This window comes from Zootoca vivipara, chromosome 15, assembly GCF_963506605.1.
Source record: "Zootoca vivipara chromosome 15, rZooViv1.1, whole genome shotgun sequence".
Lineage (NCBI taxonomy): Eukaryota > Metazoa > Chordata > Lepidosauria > Squamata > Lacertidae > Zootoca > Zootoca vivipara.
The window spans coordinates 5,663,202-5,680,250 of NC_083290.1; the positions used below are offsets into that span (position 1 = coordinate 5,663,202).

At 45.8% G+C, this 17,049-nt stretch overlaps 1 protein-coding gene across 9 annotated transcripts in view; it reads right to left on the bottom strand.

The window, feature by feature from the left end:
• The window catches only part of BCAS3 (BCAS3 microtubule associated cell migration factor), a 463,105-nt gene that overhangs the window by 376,705 nt on the left and 69,351 nt on the right, over nucleotides 1-17,049 (bottom strand). For all 9 annotated transcript variants that reach the window (XR_009556811.1, XM_060268433.1, XM_060268432.1 and 6 more), the window contains 3 exons: nucleotides 11,793-11,869; nucleotides 9,765-9,848; nucleotides 1,441-1,611 (listed from right to left, as the gene is read on the bottom strand). Coding sequence is in view for 8 of the 9 variants with exons in the window: in XM_060268433.1 (XP_060124416.1) it covers nucleotides 1,441-1,611; nucleotides 9,765-9,848; nucleotides 11,793-11,869 (332 nt within the window). In the remaining variant the exon portion in view is untranslated. The remainder of the gene's footprint in view (nucleotides 1-1,440; nucleotides 1,612-9,764; nucleotides 9,849-11,792; nucleotides 11,870-17,049) is intronic.

The window sequence follows — 17,049 nt, forward strand, 5'->3', positions numbered from 1 at the left end:
GCCATTGTGGCTAGAAGCCATTGATGGAAGCACTGCCAGCACAGTGCTGTTTACCTACTATCAATTGGAAAATGTTGGAGGTTAGTGCAAACATTCAGGATCACTGGTAAGTTACTCCTTATGACCCTTCTTACTCAGTCTTGGAACAGTTAAAGCCTGCCAATGAGGCCCTCTAAGAAGCAACACAATCTCAATCGCTATCTCTCTCTTTCTTTCTTAGCAGTTGCTTTGGGCCCTCGGGTGGTCCCACTCCATTACGGATTCATCATTGCAATCAGGCTGTACCCACATCACACAAGTGGTCACCCCCAATCAACATCAGTGTCGGGCAATTACAAGAAAGATGCGGAGCGACACTTCACACTTGGCACTGTCAAAAATGTCACTTAGCTGAGTCCTCTTCAGCTGCATGCGAGCTGGCTTTCATTCATTCCCAATTAGCAGTTCCCGTTCAATAAATCCATTCCACCCACAAATATTCTTAGCCCCCGTGGGGGTGGGGGTGAGGTAGGATGGAAAACGGGGGAGGGGAGACTCAAAACAAAACAGGGCTATATTTTGCATCAGTTGGTACAAAAATCACCAAATAAGCTGAGGGTTTAGGGTGGAACTAGACACAACGGTAAACACCGGGTTGCCACATCAAACAGCCATCTCGTGTCGAGTCTTCCACTGTTCCTCCATCATGACTTGCCACTGTTATGGCTTTGTCCTGCTGGCAGCAGTCAACAATGTGGTGAGAAGGAACCAGCACAACTTGATGACATCACAACCATCATAACTAAGGTGCACCTATCTAAGCATTCCAGGGAACTCGACTTGCAGCTGCTGTTTTCCAGTGACAGCCCCATATTGCTGGTGATGAGGATTGATTTATTACATTTATATCCTTCCTACAAAGAAGCCCAGGGCACCAAACGCACAAACAATAAAATCTAAAAACCATTCCAACACAGAGGTAGGCTGGGAAAGCTCTCTACTTAAAAGGCACATTGTTGGAAGGGGAAGGTGTCCAAGGAGGTGCCAGAAAGACAGGAGAGAGCTCTGAAGAATACACACATGCTAGAGGCCTGCTACAAATATAGTGCAGAAAGGACCTCATGGTAAGATGGTACAGGGCAGGAGGCCATCACCTACAGAATCCAGTGATCAGCTGGAGCACATAGCAACCACTTCATCTTTTCGGTCTTCTATGTGCAGCGGTTTTCAAGCTGTGCCCTGGGAAAGCCTGGAAGGTGAAACAGAGGGGAGATGCTCCCAGAGGCTCCTCAGCCTGCCCTTTAGCCATACCTTTGCTTTAGGTGGCAAATTGGGAAGGGCAGTGAACCTCTGCACTGAAAAAGGCACCAGACTAGCTACCCATGTGCTAAAGATGAAAAGTTCCAACAGATTTTAGACTCATGCTTTTATTTTGTTTTGCTCCTCTGAATATGTTCTTACCTGGCCTTCTCCAACCGCCTCAGTATCGATAACCGTGACGATCCCGGGAACCAAGGGACTGCGTCGGGTATTGCTGTGAGCTAAGATTTCTTCTTCTGTCGCTCCTGATGGCAGAGTGCCTGTCAGCTGGGTCACGACTTTCCCAACCATGGTGAGCCCGGTTTTTATGGTCTATTTAAAATGAAATAAAAAGAACAGTTAATGCAAAACTCATTTTAACCGCAGCACTTGTTTTGCCCCTTGTAAGCAAGTTGCACAGGAACAGCTACCTGAGAATGAAGCTGAAACCCTTTACACACTGCATTTCCTTTAAAAAGCTGCACCAAAGAAGGAATAATAACGATAGAAAATTTATATATATTCACAGAACCATTTATACATACATACATACATACATACATACATACATACATACATACATACATACATACACACGCCATCTTTTCCCCTGACGGGACAGAACCTAGCTACTGCAGTTCCTCCCTGGCTGGGCTGCTGCAACACACTCTTACACAGGGTTTCCTTTGAAGATAGCCTGTATAATTTTACTGCGATTTTATTACCAAGACTGAAGAGCAGATTATAAATAAGCAGCAGCGTCAACGCAATTGAAAAGCCAGTCTGGAAGCTGTAGCTTTTGCAAAATGCATACACTGAATTCAATAGGACTTAACTTCTGAGTCGGAGCGCCATTGTAAAATGATGTGGAATTTGCTCCCACAAGATGTTGTGATGACAATGGCTATGTTCTCTGTCTACTGTCACAGGTGGGGTAGGCCTCTGAACACCAAATCACAAGTGGGGAGGTCTGCTGCTGCACTCATGTTCTGCATTTGGGCTCCCCCCCCCCCGGCATCTGGTTGGCCACTGCTGAGAACAGGACACTGGACTAGATGGGCCTTTAGCCTGATCCAGAAGGGCTCTTCTGATGTCCTTCTATCTCAGCATATCACATCTGTTTGATTGGTGTACTGCTAAGTTCCTGCTACCAAGAGCCTTTGGCCTGATCCCGCAGCCTCCTCTTATAGTCTTCTTATGTTAGGTTCTTGTTACAGGTAGGTAGCCGTGTTGGTCTGGATCGAAGTAAAATAAAAAAAATTCCTTCAGTAGCACCTTAAAGACCAACTAAGTTTTTATTTTGGTATGAGCTTTCGTGTGCATGCACACTTCTTCAGATATGTTAGGTTCTTATAAGCTAAAGGGCCTCTGGGAGATGCAGAAATGAGACCAGAGAAAAGGAAAAACTCATATGCGAAATGACAAAATGAAGCTCCTCATTCAAATTCCAAATGGTTGTGGTGTGCAGGGAGGGGGGGGAGTGCTGAGGGGGGGGAATCAGTTCAGATGACGGACTGGAGGACAAGCCACAAATCAATTGCAACTGCTTTGTTTAGTGCTAAAAACTCAAACTGCAGTGATTAGAAAACACATTAGTGTTCATCAATTAGTAGCCGAGCATTTGGCTTGAATTATTCATGGGGAAATGACTTACACACAAGACTCTGTTAGTGTGTTGTCAGGAAAACCTCTGAAGGGGCCAACAGAACCAGGCGCCACTGTGTATCGACGGCACCGATCCAGCCAGGAAGCCCGATTAACCTCTGAGATGCCTCAGTTGATGTACTTACCCTATTAATGCTAATGGAGGTGCTACCACTTTTTTAAAAAGAAGAAGAAGAAAAAGTCGGAGCCAGCCAGGCTTCATCAAGGGAAAAGTCTTTAGGTTTTTAAAGTCTTTTAGCAATAGACATATCCTGTCATTTGTGTGTCTTGGTGTCTTATCCCTCACCCCCACCTCCAACCTTTTAAAGCTCCCCCAACAAATGGGAAGGAATAAAATCCTTAAACAACTGGCATGCCAACAATTTCTTGGAAAACACACACATACACTCCAAGCAACCAGATGCAATATGCACTGCCTCAGTAGGCCTATTGACGTGATCAGCTGTCTAAGGGTACCGTAGCAACCCTAGAAATCCCCGCAGCCTCTGGTGTCATGGTGTTAGAACCAGGCTGCTTTTGTACAAGGCCTGGACTGAGAATTCACACAAGCTGCTGGGAATCGCAGGTGGGGAGAGCGATGCTGCTTTCAAGTGCTACATGTAGGCTTCTCGTGGGGGCATCTGGTGGCCACTGTGAGAACAGGATGCTGGACTAGGTAGAACTTTTGCCTGATCCATCAGTCAGGACCTTCTTGCTGAGGCTTCACACTATCACTCAGCGGCCCATCGTTGCCTAAGACACGAGTACCATCTCTGGCGGGAAGGGTATTTTCACAACACCCAGTCCCATAATAAGCTGAACCAATAGGATAAAGGGGGCTCTATTACCTCAAACAGAGCAGGGGAACCTGTGGCCCTCCAGAAGTTGGAGTTCTCATTAGCCCCACTCAGCATGGCTGTCAGGGGACCTTCCTACAGGGAACCTCCCCCCATCCTGCTGACCAACACTTCGCCCAGTGAGTGCAGCAGCAGTAGGTCAGGTGGGACGAATTAGGAAGTTAGCAGGATGGAGGAGGCAAGACTCAGTGATGTGGGAGAGCCCTTCAGCCGCCTTGACCAAGAGGTGGAGGGGAACAGGCAGCCCTTTCCGGCGCCCAAATTAAGGCACGCCACTAAACGTAAGGTCGGGAGGAGGCGTTTCGGGGTGCCCAAGCTCTTATGCTGGTCACGCAACAGGAAACGCCCACTCCCAGATTCTGCGAGTGACTAGGAGGTCATGTTTTCTGCTATCTCTGCACTGTAAATATTATGCACAATAAAACCGTTAAAGACAAGCACAGACTTGGGCATCTTTCCTCGAGAGTAGCCGCAACAACACCATTACAATGGCCAATGGTCAGGGATGATGGGAGATGCAGTCTGGAAACATCTGGAGAACAAGAGCTCCCACCCACACCTAGTCTGCCCATTCGCCTCTAGTGCCCAATTATTTCCTCAGTTCCCTCTAAGATAAGTACATTCATTGGACTGAGTGAGAAGAACCAGTTTATTGGCTCCACCCTTTAAGCTCCCAGATTTAACCATTTAATTCGGGCGTGGGAAACCTGTAGCTCTCCAGGTGTTGCTGGACTCCAACTCCTATCAGCTTGAGTTGGAACAGCCAGTGTTCGGAGATGATGGAATATGTAGTTCAACACGATCTGGAGGGCCACAGATTCCCCAGCCCTGATCTCTGATAAAAGGGGCCTAAAAAGGAACACTTGAATTCTTCAAGGTTCTTCTAGGGAAGGGGGGGGGAGATCCCTTTCCTACACACACATACACTACCATTTTCGACAAGACATTAATCACTACCGTTTTATAATCCACAAGCGATTAAACAAACGTCTGTAATTACGAGCAGATGCAATACTCCAGGCACAGGAAAGGAACTGCATTATAAACGCACAGTAAATTTTACATAGAGAGAGAGAGATATGATATAATCAAAGAGCAGGTTAGAGAGAGAGAGCTTCATTTAATTTATTTATGCAGACGTAAGATGCCTTGTTACTGGAGGCATACAAGCACATTGCAGGGCGTACAAGAACATTACAACTCAATCCTTTCCCCACACCCAAGTATCAAATGCATTCAGTACAACCATAGACTGGAATTAAAAGGAAGCTTTTTTGGCCAAGAACAGCAGCTTTGTGTCGTCTTTTCTTATCTTCCTCCAGTAACATCTAGTAACTTAAAGCATGTGACACAGCACCATAATGCAAAGAGATTGGCCATCATGCTTCACAAGGTGTTGTTTGCAGAGGGCAAGGAAACATGGAACGACGTGGTGACATCGGATCATATGCTTTGTTTCGATAGGCATTACTAGAGGAAGCAACAAAAGGCTACCCCTTGCGGTGGTGGCGCCCTGGTCAGGAGCTGCTGTCTGTTCCCACATCTGGCAAACAGGGTCACTGTGGCTTCTCAAGGGAGACTCAAGAACTAGCAACAACGCCACGATCTGGGAAGCAAGGTCGCTACAGCTCAGGAATGTGTCAAGCACAGTTGAACGCTCCCCTATACACACAGGGGAGAAAGGTGATTCAATGTGAGTTTAAAGGAGAACCTACAAAATTTGCACCTTCCGAAACATTATGCAAGCAGAAAAAAGGCATCCTTCAAAACCTGCTCTACTCCAAATTCTGCAATGCAGTTCTTCTGCAAAGTCATATGCACAAAAAAACGCATATCACAGGAAGATAACATACAAAATGCATTATATTAGTGGAAATTGCTTTGCAGAAATATTAATATTGGGCAAATTTGCATACAAAATGTGTGTATTAGGAGAAATTTGCATGAAAAAGCTGATGGATTTTCATGAGAATTTTTTATAAAAAAAAATCACAAACCGATGTGGAATGTGGAGAAGTGAAGAATGGAAAAATGAGAAATGGAGAGAAGTTGATTGTGTATAAGTGGGGGGGGTGCCTGTATTGTGGCTGCTCTGCTATTATTATCTTTCAAACTAACTGTTTTCTGTGAGCTACTTTAAGCACAAGGTATTTGTGGAAAACTGAGTATATAAATGAACTATGATTAATCGATTAAATATATGACCCCTGAGTAGCTTGAGTCCAGGATTAGACCATGGGTTAGTCAGTGAGCCCATGCGCAATGCTCCTAGTTGTCCCTCGTTCCAAAGAAGCCTGACAGGACTCCACTAGAAGTCAGGCATTTCATGTGACTGATCTCATGCTGTGGAGCACTCTTCATCAGCGATTCTGCAGGCATCCTTGCTGTTAACCTTCAGACGTATCCTAAGGACTTTTCTATGCCCACAGGCCTCTTCAGTTTTCTTTTTTAGATGAGCCACTCATTCCTGTAGTTATCTGGTAGTGCTCTGCAATATCTTACATTGCCAACTGCCTTGACATTGAATGTGAGTGGACAGTATGTAAATACTTCAGTAAATGAATAAATAAACCAGGGTTCCCCAAACTTGGGTCTCAAGCTGTTTTTGGACAACAACTCCCATCATCCCTCACTAGAGAGAGACCAGTGGTCAGGGATGATGGGAATTGTAGTCCCAAAACAGCTGAATACCCAACTTGCAGAAATCCTGAAATAAACAAATAAATGAGGCAATAGGTTCAAAAGGGGATAACCCAAACTCACAGAGAACAAGGCTATCCATGACTACTAGTCCTACTGGCTATGTTCCACTTCCAGCACTGGAGGCGGAATGCCTCTGAAAACCAGTTGCTCAGAATTGCAAGTGGGGAGAGTTGCTGTTGCTGGCTTCAGGCTCTCCATAGGCATCAGGTTGGCCACTGTGAGAACAGGATGCTGTGTTAGATGGGCCAGTGTCTTGACCCAGCATGCACTTCTTTTGTTCACACATGCACACAGTGAGCCTTTCAGTGGGGTTGCATCAGAGGGCAGAAGTGCTAAGTTTTGATCCAGACAAAATGGGTACAAGTAGGGAGCCCACTTTGGTCCCGCTTGTGGGCTTCACACAGGAATCATTTGGTCACTATGAGAACAGGTTGGTGGATTAGATGGGCCGTTGGATCGATCCAGAACGGCTTTTCTATGTTCCTATGTGGCCAGCAGGTTGGCAAAAGCTAACTTGCATTGGACGTCACCCATGTATTGTAATATGAATTGTAATACAGTATTTTAACGCACTGTGGTATTTTGAACTTGTTGCAGGAGTGGTGCATAGGCTCTAGGAGGGATGGCTGATTCCCCCCCCCCCTTTGATAATCTTTAACCTTTCCCATGCCATATCAGCTGTCCTCCTGATCCATTAGTGCTAATGGCCAGGCTCTCACATAAGCTGTTAGTATTCATTAAGGAGTTATCAAGTAACGAGAGAAAGCAGATGCCCGGGTGTTTTTGTTGGGGGGGGGGGTTGTTTGAGGGTGGAGAGTGTCAAATCATTTCTGCCAGCTTGGGATTTAAAAGACACAAAGAGAGAAGTGACTACAGATGTTATTGAGTGACACGGAAACCTGGGTGTGTAGATTTGCTGTTTGACATTCAGAAGAACATCCTTCTTTTAGCCTGTCACGTCGTCAACGGAAATAAATGTAAAAGGACTTCTGTTAAAAATGCTGATAACACCACTGTCTGTATTTAAAAAAAAAATAATGTCTGGTTTCCCATTAATGTGATGCCATGTTGTGGCATTATGGCATGAAAGCTGGCTTTGAGAAGTTCCTAGTTTCAAACTCCCCTCCACCATGAGCCACCAGAACTGGCAGTTGGGGTGGCTGAACCTGTAGATTTCATTTTTTCATTCTTTTCAAATATTATGTTCAGTTCTCCATACTTCCAAATCAGTTTGCATTTTTTTAAAAATCAACAGTGTGCATGAAAATTCATCAACACCTTTGTGCAAATTTCTCTTAAGAGCACTTTTGCAGGCAATTTTTCCTAATGTACACATTTCTGCAAAGCAATTTCCCCATATGTAATGCATTTTGGTATGCTGATTTCACTAATGTATGCATTTTTATATCACCCCAGTATTTGTATTTTTGGACACATTGTTTCGCTGTGGGATGGCATTGCAAAATTCACAGAAGTGCCAATTTCAAAAGATGGCTGCGGTTCGTTTCATGTATGGTTTCGGTAAGTGCTAATTAGGTGAACTTTGCCTTTAAATGCGAACTGAATTGAATTTCTCCTCCATCCCTAGTCAGAAGTAGTGAGGAATCTCTTGAACTGCTCCTGGCTTTCCCCAGAAACTGGGACAAAATGAGAATATGCTTTCACAATACCTATTCTGCTGGAACTCAGGGAAGAGTAAAGGTTAACAGCCTCTGCAAGCACTTTGAGGGTTCTGAGTGCCTCCCAGCCTAGAAGCTGAATCCTCTCCTCCCCTGAATCCTCTTGTCATAGGGCATGGAGGAAAGGAAGGGGAATGGGAAAATAAAGCTTGGCTACCAAAAGGGGCGGGCGGGTTGTACACAGTGGTAGAGCATCTGTTCTGCAGAAGACCCCAGGTTCAATCATCAGCATCTGCAGGTAGGACTCAGAATAAGGCAGCTTCCTATGGTCCTAATACCCAGCTGATCCATCTGTTCCTGCATCGCTGGATGACAGCTGAGGCACCCTTATTTAAACATGCAGGTGGCAATCTAAAAATGAATAGTTTTGTTGTCATTTTAAAGAATAGCCAAGTATACATGACAGTGCTGATAAAATTAAGAAAGGAAAACAAAGATACTGCTTTTCCTTCCCAGTAATAGTGAAGAACTTGACAGACTACACAACTTCAACACAATATATCCACCCACAACTCATAGGAAGGGAGATCCACATTTGCCCTGAGCAATACAAAACCTGTGATTTTTTTCTCCCCATTTATCCGTGGCTCCATTGGCATTGGCAGTCATCATTATGGGACACACATTTCTTTTCCTTTTTAAGGTTTTATTTGTTTTTCCTAAGGAAATTGCATGACCTCTGCCTCCCTTTGTGGGTTTCTCTGGAGTTGTTGTTTTGTTGAGGTCAACCAGGCCTCTCCAATTGAAAACTCCCTTTCTGATCCCTCTTCTTCAAAACCACCATGTTTTCTCTCGCAAAGTGAGAAGCTGGCAAGTTATAATCAGTAGAGCCTGCGAGAGCCAATCATTTGCTGACCAACACTGCAATTTTGTATTTGTTGTTAGTGAAAACAGAATGCACATAGGAATGCACATATTTCACAGCACTAGGGTGCAGCAATCGGTGTAGACAGATTTCGTATTCTTTTAACCAAGTTGCTGGTGCTTATGGCAGTAAAAACTCTTATATTCTGTCAACATTTACACTTATTTATTTATACTTGTTCATTACTATATCCCACCCTTCCTCCAAGGAGCTCAGAGTGGCTTACATGACTCCCTCTCCCTATTTCATCCCCACAAGAACCCCGTGTGATAACAGGCTGAGAGCTGCTTTACCAGTGAACTTCATGCGTGAGCAGGTTGGCAGGTAGGGGATGACCTCGTGTTATCCCCCAAACAAGCCTTTTAGTTATTATCAGAGTTCAAGGACACACTCCAGCAAGGCAAAAACACTCAAGGAGGGTATGAAGAAGGATCAGTGAGGGCTATGTCCTGGAGAGACTTCCAAGGGCCAGACAGAAAGGTCCTGTGGGCGACTTTTGGCCTCTGGGCCTGATGCTCCTCCCTCCTGGGCTACAGCAAGTTTCAGTAGTTTTAAAAGAAGTTTCAGAATCGGTTTTCAGGGCAGGATGGGCTGTTGCTCTTGTATATTTGTTTTTATCCTATGCACCATTCTGAAAACCTGATCTGCGCTAAAAAGAATTTAAAATGTTTCAAATCCATCAATTAAAATGAAAAACGACGACACGAGCCTGACCCTAGTGGCTGCTGACATACTCACTTTGGCTGCACTGATGACTGTGGCAGTGTACGACTGGATGTTGTCTCCGCAGGCCCCACCCCGAGACTGATGGCACCGGATCAGCTGAGAAGGAAGAGGGAGAGCACCAGTGTCACTCCTAGTCAACTCCACAGTCAATTCTGACACATTTAGATGCCTCTGGCGGGTGTAGGATCCTTCCCTGGACTCCTCTTTTCATACAGATTGCACAAAAACAAAACAGCCCCCAAACCTCAATAAACTGCTAACATTTTTCTCCTCTCTCTCCCTTTTAAAATAATCTTTCGGGTGCCACCCAAACTGTCATGTACTCTGCCTTTTATATAAGTGTGTATTGTGTGTGTACACACACACAAATAACTTTAGAATGGGGAAATTGGTGAGAGGGAGAAGATATAAAGCTGGCAGCCCTCCCACAACATAAATCTGAGTGGCTATCAAGTAAGACTCAGATCCATGACAACTTGAAGCCGTTGGCATGCCAAGGACCGAAGGGTGCCGCGTATTCTGAAATATATAGATATTTTTAAGGTTTAGAAAGGGTAAGCTTGTGAAAAAGCGTCATGGCTCACTAATATATTTAGACACAGAGCCATCTTTAGCATATGCACCACTGGGGTGCAAAGATCTGCCCAGTGCCCCTGAGCTTTTTGGGGGAGGGGAAAGCCAAAGCTGTTGACCTTTTTTTAGGGGGAGCCGAACTCAAAGTTTTGGGGGGGGAGTTGCTCACCTGTAACAAGGAGGCAGCAAAGAAACCTGCTTTTGTTTCCTGACTCATTGGGAATATTTGATGCTATGGAGTAACAGAGCGACAGAGGAGGGGGTGGGGACTTTCGCTCCATTGCTTTTCGCTGCCGCCGATCAAGAAGGACAGGTATACTACAGTACGTATACATTTGGCGCCCACCAGAGTTCAGTGCCCGGGTGTACCGCACCCCCTGCACCCCGGGTAAAGAAAGCCCTGTTTAGACATATAGCTAAAAAGATATTTTAATTTAACAGGGGATTGGGCAGGAGCAGCAAGTTGGGTTGAACCACTGACTCATTTGCACTGAGCTCGCGCAGGTCCTTACACAGCCAAAATGGCTCCGTCCACATACAATAGGAAAGTACCAGCAGGAATCCCAAGGAAATATTGGCAGAAGAGGGAAGAAATCCTTCTAAAACAGCCCAATGAGGACTGAGAGTGCACAGCAGCCATGGAGTCATGGCTGATTGTTGGAGGAGGGCTAGAATGGAAAATGGGAGGAGAGAATGGAATGAAGCAGCTGGAAACCTGAACAGGAGCACCCTGCCACGCTGCAGCATTTTGTTGCAGATCCCATTTTTATCTCCTGTTTGTATAACCTAATTATAAAGAGCTTCCTTACAACCATGAACAGACATGCCTCTATAATTATTTGTCACTAGCAAAATGCCTGTTATTTTATGACAGGCCAGGGACGGGTGGGTTTGTCCGTGTGCATTCTCCTCGCATTTATTCCGTGAAGGCTAGGGTTGCCACATTTCAAAAAGTGAAAAGTGAGCTTTTTAAAACTTTACCCAAAGTAGTTGAGCTTCAAAATTGCAAAAAAAAAAAAGACATTTTCCAACTTTTTCTAAGGAAAATTGGCAAAAACGACACTGCCGACATGGGTTGCCATACATCCGGATTTTCCCAGACATTTTGCAGATTTCCGCCCGGACACTGCTTCCTGCTGCATGTCCGGAAATTCTGGATGTATGGCAACCTAAGAAGGCATTTGGCACCATATCTAACTGAAACAAAAGCACACGCGTCTTCATCCTGTTACCTTTCCCTCTCTCTCCCCAATGTCCTCATCTTTCCATCGCTTGACTTCCTCGCCGTGGAAATGTTGACTGTAAGCTCCTTAGGTCACAAAGCACCACGCACGCTGAGAGCGTAATAAATCATAATCATGATAGCAAGGGGACCACCGGGAGGCTTAACATCCTTGCCAACGTTCCTGCAACTACAGAACTTTAGTAAATGTACCTATACATACCTTTAAGCATTTGAGTTCTTACCTTATTTTCTGCATAAGCCAGCCACCGGCTTCCTAGAGCTATGGGGTTCATGTTTGGCCCTGGGCAAGGATAGCAGCCTGGGGGGAGGAGGAAGGAACACTGAGAATACTGGAACAAACTTTCTTATGAACAACAAAATACAGGGGAAACCAGAAGTTGCATGGATGTTCATCTCAGTTTCTTTTTTTCCCACTGGAAAACTTGAGCTTAAACGAAGGTATGGCCACAAAGTTTCCCATTATAAAGGATGCTGCATTAGTTCAAGAATGAGGAACCTGTGCCTGCACCCTAACTATTGCTGGACTCCAGCTCCCATCAGCCCCAGCTAGTGCTTCTGTTTCTGGCCCTGCCCAATCCTGGCATGCAGCCCCCAGAAGGTTACCCAGAAGGGAATGCGGCCTTCAGGCAGAAAAAAAAAGTTACTGTAGTTAAACATGGCAGTCACTGGACTCCAGGATTTGGTATAATTCATGCAACTTGATCAACACAAATTATGTTATTCTGTCCCATGAACGGAATGGCGCAAGATGATGGGCTACATCCAACTAAGCTTTACTCAGAGGAGACCCAGCTGAAATTAATTTGCCTAAGTTAGTCATGTCCATTACTTTCAATGGGTCTACTCTGAGTATGACTAATATTGGACACAGCTGTCTCTTTTTCCATGTACGACCCCCTGCCCAGTATTTAAGCTTTCCTAACTTCAAGGCTTGTCAAGGCATTGGGGTCGGTTCTTCTCAAGACCCTCTGAGCAACTTTCCATCAGGCTTCCCAGTAGGCTATCATGGATGTTTTTTTAAAAAAATGGTGGGTCATTTAGCCTTCTTTACTTGCTCAGAGGAATAGCAGTCCTCATCATAAAGCCTTTCAGATTTGTACATTTGGGGAGGTGGGGGGGGAGCATTGATTTGCTTCAAGGAGGTCTGAAGCCACAGACTGTCTCCAGTTTGGACTGTCCTATATATCATTACATTGGCCCCACATAAGCTTAAAGGGACATTTGACCCATCCTCTCAATAGGCAAGGTAAGCTGATACACTGTTAAAGTGACTTATACCCCCTTTACCCCAAACAGAACAAGGGGAAGAGGGGAGAGAGACTTTTATACAATTCCCTTCTTGCCATATCCATTTTATATGGCTTTTAAAATATACGCCAATGACATCTATCATTCTCTTCATCTTGTCCCACTTAGATTGGTTTTGGGTTTCTTGAAAAAGCCTTTTCAGTAGACGGTTCTCTTCCATCCCTTCTAATGAACATGTCCGTGGGTTGGTTTCTTTTTTTCAAAAGAAATAAAAATAATTGTCTGCCTCTTCCCAGCCCAGTGGATACTCAACACTGCTTGATCTCCCAACCATGGTCAAGAGAGCAAGAGCACCTCCTCTCCTATCATAAAGGAATCACCTTTTGTAGCAAACCATGGTTAGCATTATGTCTACATCTGGGGGATGAGGGGAGTGGGTTGGAAACCATAGTTAGCTCCAGATCACAGTTTCCAAACCCATTTCTTGTTGTGTAATAGCTGTGTAAGTAACCATTGCTAGGTTTTTTTAATAATTAAAAAATGCTGGTGCAGACCCAACAGTAGCCATTGTTGAGTCTGAAAACGGAAGGGGGAATTCATGACTGAGATTGTGTAGCTGCATAGCCCAGTCCTAACCCTGAAGAGTTCAGACAATTGGTTGAGCCAGAGCATTTAGGCATTTCAGAGCTCATTTCCAGGAGTGGCCAACATGGCGCCCTTCAAATGTTGTTGGACTCCATCAGCCCTAGCCATCATAGCCAATAATCAGCAAGAAATAATCAGTAGAACTGCAATAACACCTAGAGAGTAGTACATTGCCTACCTCTGTGTTAATCCAAGAAGAATTTGGGTATGTGTCAGGGGATTGTTGCGGCTACTCTCAGGTAAAGACGCTCCAGTCCGCTCTGTCTTTCAGAGTTTTATTGTGAATATTATTTACAGTGCAGAGATATCAGAAAACATGACTGCCTAGTCCGATTCAGAACCCGGCAATGGCTGCTTACGGCTCTTCGGCCAGCATAAAAGTCTGGGCACCCCAAGGTGCCTCCCCCTAGCCCTGCTTGTGGGCGCGCGCCTCAATTCGGGCGCCAGAAGGGGCTGCGTTCCTTCTCCCGTCCTTTGGTTGGAGCGTTGCAGAGGCTCCGGCACCTCGCTGCGCTGTCCTTCCCCCTCTGGCCAGCTGGCTCTGACATGTCTGAGAGCCCTCTCTCCACCCCGCTCCATTCCTCATTCCCTCCTCCTGACCCGCTGCTAGTGCTGTCACTGGGCGAAGTGCTGGTCAAGATGACTGGAGGAGGGTCCCTGTAAGGAGTCCCCCTGACAGTCTGAGAGAGCTAACTTCAACATCTGAGAATTGGGTGTTTGAAGGCATGGATTTAAGGAACATGACTAGCTTGGGTCCATTAATTTCAATAGGTCTACTCTGAGTAACACTTGGTTGAACACAACCTGTGGATAACGTATCACTATAGGGTTATTAGTCATGAAATTGCAAGGAACGCGTGTGTGCAGAGGCAGCCTACACCAAATGCTGGAGGCACAAGCAATAGCAGAAGGTACCACCACCACACCTGACTTGAAAGCTCCCAGAGGCATCTGGCTGGTTGCTGCTGAAGACAGAATGCTGGACTAGTTTGCTGAACTATCTCCTAGCCACAATGGCCAGGTTCTGCCTCCACGAGAGTATGTATGTCTCTGAATACTTGGTTCTGCCCCCAACATAATGCCTGCCCTCCTAAAATAAATCCTGGCTACGCCCATGCACCAGGGCTATTCTGATGTTATACTCATGCTCTTAGGATCATGCCTTGTGCCGAGCTCAGGTGCACTGGACTATTCAGTCCAGCATTCCGTGGTCTCAGTGAGAAGTCATTCCTAATGGTGCTAATTTGAGATCCTTTTCACTGGATGCTGAAAACGAGACCTGTGCCCAACCACCAGGCTGCAGGAGCTCAGTAGACTGAGCATGGGTGAACGCAAGCAGCTTCTATGAACTGTCTGGCTGCAAAGCATGTGCTCTGCCACTGAGCTGCGGCCCCTTAAGATGTCTGGTGTGCCCACATAACTGATGAACTCCACCAAACTACTACAGTTAATCTAATCACATGAACATTAAGAAGAAAGAGAGAAAGAAAGAAAGAACTATGCACACAGAAGCACATCAACATGTTCAAGATCAAAGGTCTTTATTCTCTCCCCATAAGACGCCACCACCCTGCATCAGCCAGATAATCAAACCAAAATGGGAACAGATCAAGACAAACAGAGGTGTAGAACGGGAACAGGGTAAATAAAGGATAGGAGGGGACGCTTTTGTTGCATGACACTGTTTATTCCCAGGAGACAGAAAAAAACAAATTGCCGAATCCTTTCAACTAATATTTTGTTTGTTCCTCCAAAAAGAAAGGGATAAATTAAACTTGTTTATAAAGACTATGAAGTAATATAGCTTGCAAATGTGTTTACAGAATCCCCTTGGAGATGAAAAGCTGTATAGAAATGCCACCACTCTCCCAGAGCCGTCGCATCTTCCATTGTTCTGAAGACTTCCTCTTGTTTAGATCTGCCCTTGACCTCCTCCCCAACCTGGCCTCCAACCTGGACCCTGCCAAGAGGAGACCCTTAATTCCTGGTGCAGTTTTGGCAAGGGCATTATGAGAACCAGACGAAGCCAAAGTCTAAGAGACTTCATCCAAACATTCTCCTGAACACCCAGTCACCCTCATCTAGCCCCAAGATTATCTACTTGGCTCATCAGGGTCTCAGGCAGACAGAAGTCTTTCTCAGCCCTGCCAACTGGGATCCTTGGGGCTGGAGACACCGGGACTATTGGCCAGGGACTTTCTTGTGCCCTAGACCACCACTACCCCAGTAGCATGTCTTCTTCCTTTTCAGCCTCTTATAACTCCTCTTCTCCCTAAGCAGGGGCAGGGAACCCTTTTTCAGCCAGAGGGCCACTTCCCCTTGTGGTTAAGTTCCCTGGGGCCGCATGCCAGTGGTGGGCAGGGCCAGAGGTGGGCTAGGCAATGGCTGCAACTCTTACTGTAGCAAGCTACTGTGCAGCAAGGCCGGGATGGCTATGGCCTAGGAGGGCGATGGTGTAGGGGGAGTCTTGGGGTACAGACAGAGAGGTCCGGAACACTACAATCAGCTCCCAAGTCTGAGAGTCCTCACCAGGGGTGCCAACTTTAGTAAAATATTGGCAGAGCCCAGGTGAGCCCTGCCCTGCACAATTACATGATGTGGCGCGTGCGCGCGCACATGCACACACACCATTTGAATGGGAATTCCTCTCAACTTTGGGGGGCTGGCCCCCTCAAATATTTTATTGGAGAGCCAAAGCAACCTCGGCCCCTAGGGGTCGGCTCCTACGGTCCTCACCACTTACCTAAGAGGCTAGACACATCATAAGAGAAGCAGAGCAGAGAGAGATCTGTTTGAGAATCCCCTTCAGGGGAGCCCTGAAGTCTGCAACAGTACTTAAGAAAATAAAAATAAAGTCTAAGGCGGCAAACAACAGCAAAATGGCTCAAAGAGGACTGAACACATGCAACAGCTTGGAACTCTCAGGAAGGAGAGGACCAGGATGGGGTAACCAGGAGAAGGGTATCACTGAAAGCAACCCTGAACAGGAAGACTCCTGCTATGGTGTAAGGATGCACTGCAACTTTTTGTTACAGGTCCACTGGTCAGACACCATACATTTAAGGCATATTTACACCTACCTCCCAAAGAATCCTGGGAGTTTACCTACAGAGCTACGCTTCCAAACACCCTTAACAAACGACAGTTCCCATGTTTCCTTGAGGTGTATGGGGTGGGAGTGGGAGAGAATGCGCTTTAAACGTATGTTACGGATGCAACCAAATGGTTATTCCTGAGTTGCAGGGGGTTGGACTAAATGACCCTTAGGATCCCTTTCAACTCGTACAATTCTAGGATCATGCTGGAGTCAGGCCTAGTCTTGCTGTGCTTCAGGCAGGAGCTCTGGCCAAAGGCAAACCCTGAGATGCACGTGTGTGTGTGTGTGTGTGTGTGTGTGTGTGTGTGTGTGTGTGTATTGCACTACCCTGGAGACAGCCAATTCTTACTCTCATGCTTTCAAGAAGCAAACCTTTCCAGGTGCAGGAGCACCTCCAACCTTAATTCAGGGGGGAAGTGTATTGTGTGTCTTTTTTTTTCTTTGCCAAAGAGTGTTTCCATGTCTAGAAAACCGTGTTAGAAGCAGAC